The sequence below is a fragment of the Patagioenas fasciata genome, chromosome 36, assembly GCF_037038585.1.
Source record: "Patagioenas fasciata isolate bPatFas1 chromosome 36, bPatFas1.hap1, whole genome shotgun sequence".
NCBI lineage: Eukaryota > Metazoa > Chordata > Aves > Columbiformes > Columbidae > Patagioenas > Patagioenas fasciata.
Genome location: NC_092555.1, coordinates 3,698,887 through 3,711,688, shown reverse-complemented (window position 1 = coordinate 3,711,688; position 12,802 = coordinate 3,698,887). Strand labels below are relative to the sequence as shown.

At 71.9% G+C, this 12,802-nt stretch overlaps 3 protein-coding genes and 1 non-coding gene across 8 annotated transcripts in view; 1 reads left to right on the top strand and 3 right to left on the bottom strand.

Moving 5' to 3' along the window:
- The first annotated feature begins 1,728 nt into the window (after nt 1–1,728).
- Nucleotides 1,729–8,831, top strand: PDZD4 (PDZ domain containing 4). The gene is made up of 8 exons (XM_071801210.1): nt 1,729–2,019; nt 3,252–3,475; nt 5,203–5,278; nt 5,367–5,465; nt 5,558–5,620; nt 5,856–5,957; nt 6,636–6,728; nt 7,237–8,831. The coding sequence occupies exons 1-8, from the start codon at nt 1,960–1,962 to the stop codon at nt 8,431–8,433; spliced, it is 1,914 nt and encodes a 637-aa protein (XP_071657311.1). The 5' UTR covers nt 1,729–1,959; the 3' UTR covers nt 8,434–8,831.
- A 118-nt stretch (nt 8,832–8,949) lies between these two features.
- Nucleotides 8,950–11,314, bottom strand: RPL10 (ribosomal protein L10). Of its 2 annotated transcripts, none has more exons than XM_071801212.1 (6): nt 11,157–11,314; nt 10,964–11,022; nt 10,764–10,871; nt 10,554–10,692; nt 9,412–9,574; nt 8,950–9,333 (listed from the first exon to the last, which is right to left on the bottom strand). In XM_071801212.1, the coding sequence occupies exons 1-6, from the start codon at nt 11,177–11,179 to the stop codon at nt 9,178–9,180; spliced, it is 648 nt and encodes a 215-aa protein (XP_071657313.1). In that variant the 5' UTR covers nt 11,180–11,314; the 3' UTR covers nt 8,950–9,177. The 2 variants fall into 2 exon arrangements, with proteins under 2 accessions (XP_071657313.1, XP_071657312.1); XM_071801211.1 differs by having other exon boundaries at nt 11,089–11,175.
- On the bottom strand, nt 9,643–9,781 carry LOC139826219 (small nucleolar RNA SNORA70). The gene has a single exon (XR_011736200.1). It is a non-coding gene; the product is annotated as a small nucleolar RNA SNORA70 (small nucleolar RNA).
- Nucleotides 11,315–12,236: 922 nt separating the features above from the next.
- FLNA (filamin A) overlaps nt 12,237–12,802 on the bottom strand; it is a 61,339-nt gene continuing 60,773 nt past the window's right edge. For all 4 annotated transcript variants that reach the window (XM_071801224.1, XM_071801225.1, XM_071801227.1 and 1 more), the window contains one exon: nt 12,237–12,695. In XM_071801224.1, coding sequence (XP_071657325.1) covers nt 12,508–12,695 — 188 coding nt within the window. In that variant the 3' untranslated portion in view covers nt 12,237–12,507. The remainder of the gene's footprint in view (nt 12,696–12,802) is intronic.

Below are 12,802 nucleotides of genomic sequence, written 5' to 3'. Positions count from 1 at the left end.
ATGGCACTGGGGGGCCCTTTGTGACATTGGGGACTCCTCCAAGACACTGGAGACCACCCCCATGGCACTGGGGGACCCTTTATGAGATTGGGGACCCCCCCATGGCACTGGGGGACCCTTTGTGACATTGGGGACTCCTCCAAGACACTGGGGACCCCCCCATGGCATTGAGGGACCCTTTATGAGATTGGGGACCCCCCCACGGCACTGGGGATGCCCCCATTGCATTGAGACCCCTTATGACATTGGGACCGCCCCCCCCAGCATTAGGGACCCCCCCGTGGCACTGGGAACACCCCCATTGCATTGAGAGACCCCTTATGACATTGGGGGACCCCCCCCAGCATTGGGGGAGCCCCCCAGCATTAGGGACCCCCCTCCAGTACTGAGGAGACCCCATTGCATTGAGACCCCTCATGACATTGAGGGACCCCCCTATGACACTGGGGACCCCCCCAGAGCATTGGGACCCCCCCCACCCCAGTGCTCTGGACCCCCCCAACCCCTTCCTGCCCCCCTCCTGCATTTAAGGGCCCCCCCACCCCTTTCACTGCCAAAGGGGGGGACCCGTCGGTGCCCCCCCCAGCCCCTGTGCAATGGGGGGGCCGTGGGGGGGGGCAGGGAGCCCCATTGGAATCAGCCAAAAAATAGGGGGACCCCCCGCTCCCCCCCTAACCCTGGCCGTGAAGGGGGGGCCGGACGCCTGGGTTCTCTTTAGACCAAATTATGGGGGATTTTGCCCCTCCCCCCCATTTCAGTCCCCCCTCTCCCCCCCCTCAGGGCCCCCCCGACCCCTCAGAGTTTGGGGGGCCCGATGAGTGTCCCCCCCATGAATGCATCTCACGGCGCGGCCTTGGCAGCACCCGAGCCGATGCCCCCCCGCGGGGCTGCCCCCCCATGCGCTGGTGTTGTAGCTGCGTAGCCCCCATGTGTGCCCCCCCCCCCCCCCCCACCGAGAAGAAGAAGCGGAAAAGGCCCCAAAACGGCAGCCGAGCCCCCCCGCGTGCCCCCCCCCGCCCCTATACATTCTGTACATTCCCCCATACGGAAACCAGAACACGTCGAGCAAAAATACACGAAAAAGGGGAAATTTCATCCCCCCCCCCGTTCCCCCCCCCCCCCCCGCGGTGAAATAAAGGAGGAACCTGCCGGGAGGGTGCGTGGGTGTCTATAGGGGCTGGGACCTATAGATCTGGGGGGGGCGATGGGGGGCTATAGGGGGCTGTGTTGGTTCTACAGGGGGCTCTGGAGGTTTATGTGGGCTATAGGGGAGTGGGGGGGCTACAGGGCCCTATAGAGGGCTGGGGGGCTATAGGGGACTGGGGGGCTATAGGGGACTGGGGGGGGCTATAAGGGGCTGGGGGGACTATAGGGGATTGGGGGGCTATAGGAGGCTGGGGGGGCTATAGGGGGCTGGGGGGACTATAGGGGACTGGGGGGGCTATAGGGGGCTGGGGGGGCTATAGGGGATTGGGGGGCTATAGGGGGCTGGGGGGCTATAGGGGGCTGGGGGGCTATAGGGGATTGGGGGGCTATAGGGGGCTGGGGGATACAGGGGACTGGGGGGGCTATAGGGGGCTGGGAGGGCTGCAGCGGCTCTGGGTCGGTGCTGTGGGGGTCTGGAGGGAACCTATGGGGTGCATATGGGGTGCCTACGGGCGGGGGGCTGTGGGCGTGGCCGCGCAGGAGGGGGCGTGGCCATCGCCGGCCCCGCCCTCCGCCATCGCCGCGAGCCGCCACCTGCCGCCGCCGCCGCGCGCCGGAACCGGCCCGAACCGGCCCGAACCGGAACCGGAACCGGCCCGAAGCGGGCGGCCCCGCCGGACCCTCCGCCGGCCATGGGGGCCGGGGGGGGCCGGGGGGGCCGCTGCCGCCGCCCGGAGCGCGGGGCCCGGGGCTGAGCCCGGGGCGGGTCCGGAGCCGGAGCCGGGGCCGGGGCTCGGGAGGGCCGGGCCGGCCATGGGCTGCAACCTGTGCGTGGTGCGGCCGCCCGAGGAGCAGCGCCGGCTCGCGCTGCAGGTACCGGGCCGGCGGGAGGGGCGCGGGGCGGGGCGGGGTGAGGGGTATGTGGGGAGCTATAGGGGGCTGAGGGGATGGAGGGGGGTGAGGGGATGGAGGGGGCTGAGGGGATGGAGGGGGGTGAGGGGATGGAGGGGGGTGAGGGGATGGAGGGGTGTGAGGGGATGGAGGGGGGTGAGGGGATAGAGGGGGGTGAGGGGATATAGGGGTGTGAGGAGCTATAGGGGGTGTGAGGGGATATAGGGGGTGTGTGAGGAGCTATAGAAGAATGTGTGTGTGTGAAGAGCTATAGGGGTGTGAGGAGCTGTAGGGGGTGTGACGGGCTATAGGGGTGTGAGGGGCTATAGGGGGGTTTGAGGATCTATAGGGGTGTGTGAGGAGCTATAGGGGTGTGTGAGGGGATATAGGGATGTGTGAGGATCTATAGGGGTGTGTGAGGGGCTATAGGGGTGTGTGAGGCTCTATAGGGGTGTGTGAGGCTCTATAGGGATGTGTGAGGATCTATAGGGGTGTGTGAGGGGCCGGGCGAGCCAGAACCGGGGGGTGTGGGGGTGGATAATGGAGTCTATAGGGGTATAGGGACAGATACGGGGGGTATAGGAGCAGAGGGATGGGTAAGGGGGGCTATAGGGGTGTGGACAATGGGGTCTATAGGGGCAGGTATGGGGGTCTATAGGAGCAGGTGAGGGGGCTATAGGCGTGTGGACAATGGGGTCTATAGGGGCAGGTATGGGGGTCTATGGGGTCTATAGGGGCAGGTGAGGGGGCTATAGGGGTGTGGACAATGGGGTCTATAGGGGCAGGTATGCGGGTCTATGGGGTCTATAGAGGCAGGTGAGGGAGCTATAGGCGTGTGGACAATGGGGTCTATAGGGGCAGGTATGGGGGTCTATGGGGTCTATAGGAGCAGGTGAGGGGGCTATAGGTGTGTGGACATTGGGGTCTATAGGGGCAGGTATGCGGGTCTATGGGGTCTATAGGGGTAGGTGAGGGCGCTGTAGGGTGGGGTCCATGCGATGGGGTCTATAGGGGGGTGGGTAATGGGGTCTATAGGGGCAGGGGGCGGGGCTGGCGGCTCCAAGGGGTGGGGGGGCCCCCATCCCCCCGCGGGTTTCCATGGCAACCGCTGCCGCCGTTTCCGGGCGAGCGGCAGACAATGGAGGGGGGACGGGGGGGCCGAGCCCCCGGGGCGCCCCCTCCCCCCGGCCCCCCCTTGACCCCCCGCCCCCCAGGTGAGCGCGAAGGAGGCGCCGCGGGGGGGGCGGGGCCGGGCGGGGCCCCGGGAGCCGCTGGTGCTGCAGGTGCTGAGGCGCCGCCCCCCCCCGAGCGGCGGGACCGCCCCCCCGGGAGCCGCCCCCCCGCACCCCTGGGGGGGGCCCGGCCCGGGCCCCCCCCCCGCCGGCGGCCTCGTGGACAGTGGCACCCAGACGGACATCAGCTTCGGGGGGGCCGAGCCGTGAGTGCCGCACCCGGGGAGCCCCCGCCCACAGAGACCCCCCATGGACCCCCCCTGAGCCCCATGGAGCCCCCCAGAGACCCATGGAGCCCCTGAGCCCCACAGGGACCCCCCCAGAGCCCCATGGAGCCCCCCAGAGACCCCCAAGAGCCCCATGGACCCCCCCAAGAGCCCCAAGAGCCCCATGGAGCCCCCCCAGAGCCCCATGGAGCCCCTGAGCCCCACAGGGACCCCCTCCAGAGCCCCATGGAGCCCGCCCAGAGCCCCATGGAGCCCCCAGACCCCCATGGAGCCCCTGAGCCCCACAGAGCCCCCTCAGAGCCCCACAGAGACCCCCCCAGACCCCCATGGAGCGCCTGAGCCCCACAGGGACCCCCAGAGACCCTCATGGAGCCCCCCCAGAGACCCCGAAGAGCCCCATGGACCCCCCCAAGAGCCCCATGGAGCCACCCCAGAGCCCCCCAGAGACCCCCCAGAGCCCCATGGAGCCCCTGAGCCCCACAGGGACCCCCCCCAGAGCCCCATGGAGCCCCCCCTGCCCCACAGAGACCCCCCCAGAGCTCGATGGATCCCCCCAGACCCCCATGGAGCCCCTGAGCCCCATGGAGCCCCCAAGAGATCCCCCACACCCCCATGGACCCCCCCCAGACCTCCGTGGAGCCCCTGAGCCCCACAGGGACCCCCCCAGACCCCCATGGAGCCCCCCCAGAGTCCCACAGAGACCCCCCAGACCCTCATGAATGCCCCTGAGCCCCATGGAGCCCCCCCAAGATTCTGCAGACCCCCATGGATCCCCCCAGACCTCCATGGAGCCCCTGAGCCCCACAGGGACCTCCCCAGAGCCCCATGGAGCCCCCAGACCCCCATGGAGCCCCTGAGCCCCACAGAGACCCCCCCAGACCTCCATGGACCCCTCAGACCCCCTTGGACCCCCCCAGACCTCCATGGAGCCCCTGAGCCCCATGGAGCCCCTCTAGAGCCCCACAGAGACCCCATGGACCTCCCCAGAACCCCCAAGCCCCACAGGAAGCCCCATGGACACCCCCAAAACCCCTGGGGTTCCCAACCCCCCCAGGGACCACACCCCCACCCCACCCCCCCTCCCCCCAGAAACCCCTGGGGTTCCCACCCCTCCTGGGGACCCCAGAGACCCCCCCCCCCGGGGACCCCAACCCCCCCCCCAGAGACCCCCTGGGGACCCCAGAGACCCCTCCTGGAGACCCCAACCCCCTCAGACCCCCCCCAGGGACCCCAACCCACCCCCCAGAGACCCCCTGGGGACCCCAGAGACCCCTCCTGGAGACCCCAACCCCCTCAGACCCCCCCCCAGGGACCCCCCCCCCCCCCGAGACCCCCTGGGGACCCCAACACCCCTCCTGGGGACCCCAACCCCCCCTTGGGGACCCCAGAGACCCCCTGGGGTCCCCCCCCACCCAGTAACCCTCCCCCCCAGCCCCCCTGCCCCCCACAACTACTTCGACCCCTCAGACCCCCCCCAGGGACCCCAACCCCCCCCCCAGAGACCCCCTGGGGACCCCAGAGACCCCTCCTGGAGACCCCAACCCCCTCAGACCCCCCCCAGGGACCCCAACCCCCCCCCAGAGACCCCCTGGGGACCCCAGAGACCCCTCCTGGGGACCCCAACCCCCCCTTGGGGACCCCAGAGACCCCCCCCGGGGACCCCAACCCCCTGGGGTCCCCCCCCACCCAGTAACCCTCCCCCCCAGCCCCCCCGCCCCCCACGACTACTTCGACCCCGCGGAGCTGGGGGAGCCCGAGCGCCCCGAGGAGCTGGAGTACGAGGTGAGGGGGGGGGAAACCGGGTCCGGGGGGGGGCGGGGAAGGGGGTGCGGGGGCCCGGACGCCGGGGTCCCTGACGGGGGTCCCGCAGGAGGTGGAGCTGTGCAAGCCGAGCCACCGCGACAAGCTGGGGCTGACGGTTTGTTACCGCACGGACGGCGAGGAGGACGCCGGCATCTACGTGGGGGAGGTACCGGGGGGGGCGGGGGGGGGTCAGCAGCCCGGTGTCCCCGTACGGGGACACCGGGCTGCTGACCCCCCCCCGCCCCCCCCCACCCCCAGGTGAACCCCAACAGCATCGCGGCCAAGGACGGGCGCATCCGCGAGGGCGACCGCATCGTCCAGGTGGGTCTGGGGGTGTCCCGGGGGGTCTGGGGGTGTCCTGGGGGGGTCTGGGGGTGTCCTGGGGGGGTCTGGGTGTCTCCCGGGGGGGGTCTGGGGGTGTCCTGGGGGGGTCTGGGGGTGTCCCGGGGGGTCTGGGGGCGTCCCGGGGGGTCTGGGGGTGTCCCTGGGGGGGTCTGGGGGTGTCCCGGGGGGGGGTCCCTGGGGGTCCCGGCGCCGCTGACCCCCGCGCCCCCAGATTAACGGGGTGGAGGTTCAGGACCGCGAGGAGGCCGTGGCCGCGCTGACCCGCGAGCAGCAGACGAACATCTCCCTGCTGCTGGCGCGGCCCGACGGCCAGGTGGGGCGGGGGGGCCAGGGGGGGCGGGGGGGGCCAGGTGGGGCGGGGGGGCGGGGGGGTGGGGGGGCTGGGGGGGCCAGGTGGGGCGGGGGGGGCCAGGGGGGGCGGGGGGGCGGGGGGGCTGGGGGGGCCAGGTGGGGCTGGGGGGGCCAGGTGGGGCCAGGGGGGGCTGGGGGGCCCGGGGGGGGCCTGGGGAGGCTGGGTGGGCCGGAGGGGGCTGGGGGGGGCCAGGTGGGGGCTGGGGGGCCAGGTGGGGGCCTGGGGGCCCAGGTGGGGGCTGGGGGGCCGGGGCGGGGGCTGGGGGGCCGGGGGTCTGGGGGGCCCAGGGGGCCTGGGTGTCCCGGGGTGGGGCCTGGGGGTCCGGGGGGCCCGGGGGGCCTGGGGTGGGGCCTGGGGGGCCCGGGGGGGCCTAGGGGGGTCCTGGGGACTTCCTGGGGGTCCTGGGGATCCAGGGGGTTCCTGGGGGCCCGGGAGGGTCCTGGGGGGCTTGGGGGGCCCGGGTGGTGGGTCCTGGGGGACTTGGGGGGCCCGGGGTAGGTCCTGGGGCTTCCTCGGGTGCCGGAGTGGTCCTGGGGGTCCCGGGGGGGTCCTGGGGGCTTCTTGGGGGGCCCGGGGGGTCCTGGGGGCTTCCTGGTGTCCTGGGGGGTGTCCTGGGGACTCCTGACCCCCGGTGCCCAGCGCTGGAAGGACAGCGACCGCGAGGATTTCCTGGACGACTTCGGCTCGGACGAGGAGCGGGAGCTGGGGGGGCCATGGACGCCCCCGGGGCAGGTGGGGCGGGGGCCGGGGGCGGTTTGGGTGCTGGGGGGGAGGTTTGGGGGTCTGGGGGGCAGTTTGGGTGCCTGGGGGGGCAGTTTGGGTGCCTATTGGGGCAGTTTGGGTGCCTGGGGGGGCAGTTTGGGGGGCCTGGGGGGCAGTTTGGGTGCCTGGTTGGGGCAGTTTGGGGGACCTGGGGGGGCAGTTTGGGGGTCTGGGGGCGCAGTTTGGGTGCCTCGTTGGGGCAGTTTGGGGGGCCTGGGGGGGCAGTTTGGGGGTCTGGGGGGGGCAGTTTGGGTGCCTGGTTAGGGCAGTTTAGGGGTCTAGGGGGGACAGTTTGGTGTCTGGGGGCGCAGGTTGGGTGCCTATGGGGGCAGTTTGGGGTCTGGGGGCGCAGTTTGGGTGCCGGGGGGGGCAGTCTCGGGGTCCGGGGGGGGGGGGGAGTTTGGGGTCTGGGGGCGCAGTTCGGGGTCCGGGGGGGTTGGGTTGACGGGCGCTCCCCGCCGTGCCCCCCCCCCCGCAGCCCCCCAGCCCGGCCACGCCCGGCGCGCGGGGGGCGGAGCCGGACAGCGGGGTCGGGCGCACGGACGAGAGCACGCGGAACGAGGAGAGCTCGGAGCACGATCTGCTGGGGGACGAGGGCGCGGACGGGCCCCCCCCGCGCGCGCCCCCGCGCCGCGCGCCCCGCGCGCCCCCGCTCAGCCCGCGCGCCCGCGCCGGACCCGGACCCGGACCCGGAGCCGGATTGAGCCCCGCGGGGAGACCCGGCTCCGGATCCAGCTCGGGCTCGGGCTCCGCGGGAAGACCCGGAGCGTCTGGATTCAGACCCCACTCGGGAGCGGGGTCCAGCGCAAGACCCGGCGCCGGCTCCGCGGCCCCGCCCGGAGCGGGAGTCGCCCCCAGCGCTAGGGCGGGGTCCGCGCTCAGCCCCGGGTCCGCGCCGGGCGCCGCGGCGGGAGCGGGGGCGGGGGCGCTCCCGGGGGGGCTGAGCCAGGCCGAGCTGCGGCGCTACCGGCAGCTGCGGGGGCGCCTGGGGGCGGCGGCCGCGGGCCGCGCGGAGCTGGCGCTGCTGGAGGAGGAGCTGCGGCACCTGGAGTTCAAGTGCCGGCACCTGCTGCGGGCGCAGAAGATGGAGCGGCTGCGGGAGCGCTGCCTGCGCGCCTGGCTGGAGGCGGCGGGCGCCGAGCCGCCCCTGGCCGACATCTCCGAGGCGCCCGAGCGCGACAGCACCAGCGCCTACAACACGGGCGAGAGCTGCCGCAGCTCCCCGCTGCTGCGCGGGCTGGGGGCGGCGCCCCCGGGGGCGGCGGGCGGCAAGGGGGCGCGGGGGAAGCGGCCGGGGCGCGACCGGCTGCTCAAGGCCCGCGCCATCCGCATCATGGAGGAGCGCGGCGGCTCCACCACGGACGACGACGCGCGGAGCGAGCTCAAGACCGGGCGGTACTGGAGCCGCGAGCAGCGCAAGCAGCACCTGGCGCGGGCGCGGGAGCAGCGCAGGCGCCGGGAGCTGCTGCTGCAGAGCCGCGCGGAGCCCGCGGCCGCGAACCCCCCCGCGGGGAACCCCCCCGGGAACCCCCCCGAGCCGCCCCCCGCCCGCCGGGGGCTGCGCAAGAGGAGCCGCCGCATCCTGGACAACTGGGTGACGATCCAGGAGATGCTGGCGCGGGGCGGCGACGGCGGCGCCGTCTACAACCCCCTGCTCTCGGTCACCACCGTGTAGCGCCCCCGCGCGGCTCGGGGGACCCCGCCCACAGCGCCCCCGCGCGGCTCGGGGGACCCCGCCCACGGCGCCCCCCCAGCACAAGGGGAGGGGGATTCCCCCCCCCGCCCCACCCTCATTTTGTGTCTGTGAATGTGGCTTTCGAGGGTTTTTGGTTGTTTTTGGATTATTTTTTAACGTCCCCCCCTCCCCGTCACCCCTGCGGCTGGGAGGGACCCAGGCATCCGGGCCCAGCCCCCCCTTCCCGCCAAAAACGCCTGGGGTGCTCCCCCTGCCCCCCCTCCGTGTCCTCCCGTCCCGTCTGTCCCCATTGTCACTGTCTGTACAGACCGGGGGGGGGGGGAGGGGGGCGGGGCTGCATCTGGGAATAAAGCAAAACCTCGTTTTTACTCATTTCACCCCATTTGTGCAGCCTCTTCCTTTGGGGGGGATGTGGCCCAAAAAACATCCAGACCTGACCCCCCTCCCTCCAACCCCCCCAAAGCTCCCAGGGCCCCCCACAAACCAGGAGCTGGGCAGAGAACGGGGGAGGGCCCCCCCAAATGTTTATTTCCACCAGGACCCCCCCACAACCAGCACAAGGTCCCCAAGTCCTCCCCCCACAGCAGGGGGCGCTTGTGGGACACCCATGCAGAGGGCGCCCCCTGGTGGTGGCAGAGGAGCTTGGGGGGTTCCCCGGGTGGGTTTGGGGTCCCCCAGGCGGGTTTTGGGGTCCCCAGGTGTTTTTGGGGTCCCCGGGGGGGCTCAGGCCGCGTGCAGGGCCCGCCAGCGGTCCAGGGGCCCCCGGCTCGGGACGTACTTGACCCCGCAGCCGTCGGGGATCAGGCGCTTCTGGGCCACCATGTCCTCGAAGGCATCGGCGTTGAACTTGGTGAACCCCCACTTCTTGGAGATGTGGATCTGGGAGGGGGGAAGGGGGGTCAGGGGCACCCCAAACCCTGCACGGCGAGCCCCCACCCCGGACCAGCCCCCCGGTACCTTCTGCCTGCCGGGGAACTTGAACTTGGCGCGGCGCAGCGCCTCCACCACGTGCTCCTTGTTCTGCGCCTTGGTGCGGATGGACATGATGACCTGGCCGATGTGCACCCGCGCCACCGTGCCCTGCGGCTTCCCGAACGCGCCGCGCATCCCCGTCTGCAGCCTGGGGGGGGCCGGGGGGGAGGTGAGCATGGGGGACCCCCCGGCACCCCCAGACCCGCCCTGGTGGGGTGATGTTCCCCCGGCCCCTTGGGGCGCCCCACATGGGGGGGTGCGGGTCGCCCTACACAGCTGGGGGGGGTTCTGTGCGCAGCCAGTGCACGCCGGGGCCCCACGGCGGGGGGGTCACGGCCGGCTTAATTAGCTGCGGGGGGCACCCCAAAACCCAGGGGACACCCCACAGCCCCAGTGCCCAGTGCCTGCACCCCCAAACCCTGCAGGGAGACCACGTGACACCCCAAAACTGGGGGCCGCTCCTCCCTCCCACAAGGTGCACTCCACTTCTTACAGGGGATACGTGTGGTCTCAGGGTCCCTTCCCGGTTGGGGGACACACCCCAGACCCCCCAGGGACCAGAGCCGGGTGGGGGTGCAGCTGTATTTTGGGGCGCTCCCCCATGTCCAGGGACCCCCTGAGCCCAGTTTTGGGGGGTTCCAGCACAACCCCTGGCACTGACACCCCTCCACCGTTTGCCACCACAGGCCACTCCCACCCCTTTTCTGAGCCACCCCCCCCAGTTTTGGGAGCCCTCCCCCAACTGTCAGGGACCCACCCGGTTCTGGGGACCCCCCACAGTTCTGGGAGCCCTTCCCCAAGTGTTGGGGCCCCCCCCAAGTGTCAGGGACCCACCCGGTTCTGGGGAGCCCTCCCCCAAGTGCTAGGGACCCTCCCAGTTCTGGGAGCCCTTCCCCAAGTGCTGGGATCCCCCGTGGTTCTGGGGAGCCCTCCCTCAAGTGCTGGGACCCCCCTGGTTCTGGGGACACCCCCCCAAGTGCTGGGGACCCCTAAGTTCTGGGAGCCCTCCCCCAAGTGCTGGGACCCCCCTGGTTCTGGGGAGCCCTCCCCCAAGTGCTGGGACCCCCGTGGTTCTGGTGACACCCCCCAAGTGCTGGGGCCCCCCCGGTTTTACGGAGGCCCCCCACCTGTCGGCGCCGGCGCACGAGAGCATCTTGTTGATGCGGATGACGTGGAAGGGGTGCAGGCGCACGCGGATGTGGAACCCGTCCTTCCCGCAGCTCTTCACCATGTACTTGTTGGCGCAGATCCGCGCGGCCTCCAGCGCTGCGGGGACAGCGCGGGGGGGTCACGGCGGCAGGGGCACCCCGGACCCCCCCGGGCCCCCCCGCACGCACCCTCGGAGCTGAGCTGCTCGTACTCGTCCGACACCATGTGCCCGCAGAGCGGGAACTCGTCCACCTTCGCCTTCTTGCGGCCCAGGTCGAAGATGCGGATTTTGGGGTCTGCGGGGAAAAGGGGGAGGGGGGAGGTGAGAATGGGGGTGCGGGGGGGGCGGCTGCGCCCCAGGAAGGGGGGGGTGGGGGTGCGGACTCACCAGGGACTCCCCTGCAGAAGCGGGACTTGGGGTACGGTTTGTTCTTGCAGTATCTGTAACTGAGGGGGGCGGTGAGGGGGGGGCGGGGGGGCCCGGAGACCCGCAACGCTCTTCCCCGCCCCCACCTTGACGTCGAGAGGCGTGGAATGACGTCACCCCCCCCCCCCCCGCGCGGTGACGTCACGGGGCTCACCATCGCGCCGGGCGGCGGCCCATGGCGGCTCCGGGCCCGGGGACCTGCGGGAGAGAGCGGCTGAGGTTGCGGGGGCGGCGGGGCGGCCTCTCCGGGCCCCGGCGGCCCCTCCGGGATCCAGCGGCCTCCCCGGGCCCCAGCGGCCCCCCCGGGCCCCAGTGGCCCCCCCGGCCCCGGCGGCCCCGGACGCGGCGCTCACCTCGCCCAACGCGAGAAAGAGAGCGGCGGCGCCTGCGCGCTGCTTATATACCGCGCCCGCCCCTGGCTTCCGGCCGCGCCCCCCGGCTTCCGGCGGCGCTCTGGCCGCCCGCCGGAGGACCCTCTCGCCGGCGGGGACGTTGCGCGACGCGCCCGGTCGCCGCCGCGGCCGCCGGGGAAGCGGCGCCGCCCCCGAGAGGATGCGGAGAGGCGCGGGAGGTGGGGCGGGAGCGGTGGAGCGCGGCGGCGCCGCTGCCGGGCGATAGAGGCGGAGGGCGCCGCTCTAGGCAGCTCACCCAGCGGCGAGAGGAGCGCCAGCCAATCAGAGAGCGCGGCGGGGTAGGGGGGAGGGACAGAGTGTTGGCGGCGTGCCCGCGAGACGCGCGGGGGCCGTTCCGGGCGCTGATTGGGCGGCGCGCGAGCGCTCTATTTGCATAGCCCCGCCCCTTCGCAGCAATTAAACGGGCAACGGCCTCATTTGCATCTCATTTGAATAAACCCGCCCAGATCGGCGTGACGGGGGCGGGCACGGAACGCCCTACAGCGCTGGGCCGGGCTCCGCCCCCTCCATGCGGGTCACCTGACGTGTCCGGGTGTCGCCCGCCCCATTCTATAGGATCCACTTAACGTATAGAGACCCGCGGTGTGAAGTGGCACAGTGTGCAATTTATAGAGGAACCCCCTTTGTCCCCCAACCCCCTCCCCATAGGGAAGAGGCCCCCCAACCCCTTTCCCCTCCAATCCATAGGGTTCCCCCAACCCCTAGGGCCCCCCAGTCCATAGGCCGGATGTATATATATATATATATGTATGTATGTACCCTATACATCCCCAAGCAGACAGACGAGGCGTGGTGAAGCAGAACGAGTTTTATTGGGGTTCGGGGGGGGGGGGGGGGGGGGGGCGGCAGGGACCCCCCCCGGGTCACGTTAAAAAATTAACATAAAATAAACAGGACAAAAGAAAAGGGGGGGGGGGGGGGTCTGAACCGGTGGCAGAAACGGGGGGGCCCTCCCTGCCCCCCCCCCCAAAAAGGGGGGAGGGAACAGGGGGAGGGGCGGCGTGCCGGGGGGGGGAGTGGCGGGGGGTGGCGGTGGTTGGGTGGGAAAGGGGGGGTCCCGATGTGGGGGTCCCCATGGCATGGGGTCCGGGGTCAGGGCACCGTGAGGCGGAAGGGGCTGTTGGGGATGTGCTGGTCCCCCCACTTGACCACCAGGACGTAGTCGCCCCGCTCCCGCAGCAGGTAGCCCACGTTGTACAGCTGGTTGCCCAGGTGCTTGACCACGATCTCCTCGCAGGGCGAGCGGGGGCCCTGCACCCCCACCAGCAGCATGTTGTTCCCTGGGGGGGCAGGGGGTCAGCGCCCCGGAAACGGGACCCCCCCCAAAATAACTGAAACCTCCCCCCAAAGATACCTCAAAAATCGCCCCCCCAAAAATGACACCCCC

What these genes read in the sequence shown, in the direction of transcription:
- PDZD4 (XM_071801210.1), top strand. Translation starts at nt 1,960, where the DNA reads ATGGGCTGCAACCTGTGCGTGGTGCGGCCGCCCGAGGAGCAGCGCCGG. An exon ending in CCGGCATCTACGTGGGGGAG is followed by an intron (nt 5,466 to 5,557) that starts GTACCGGGGGGG and finishes CCCCACCCCCAG; the next exon opens with GTGAACCCCAACAGCATCGC. An exon ending in AGGGCGACCGCATCGTCCAG is followed by an intron (nt 5,621 to 5,855) that starts GTGGGTCTGGGG and finishes CCGCGCCCCCAG; the next exon opens with ATTAACGGGGTGGAGGTTCA.
- RPL10 (XM_071801211.1), bottom strand. Translation starts at nt 11,159, where the DNA reads ATGGTGAGCCCCGTGACGTCACCGCGCGGGGGGGGGGGGGGTGACGTC. An exon ending in CCACGCCTCTCGACGTCAAG is followed by an intron (nt 11,023 to 11,088) that starts GTGGGGGCGGGG and finishes CGCCCCCCTCAG; the next exon opens with TTACAGATACTGCAAGAACA. An exon ending in TCGTGCGCCGGCGCCGACAG is followed by an intron (nt 9,575 to 10,553) that starts GTGGGGGGCCTC and finishes GGCCCCCCCCAG; the next exon opens with GCTGCAGACGGGGATGCGCG.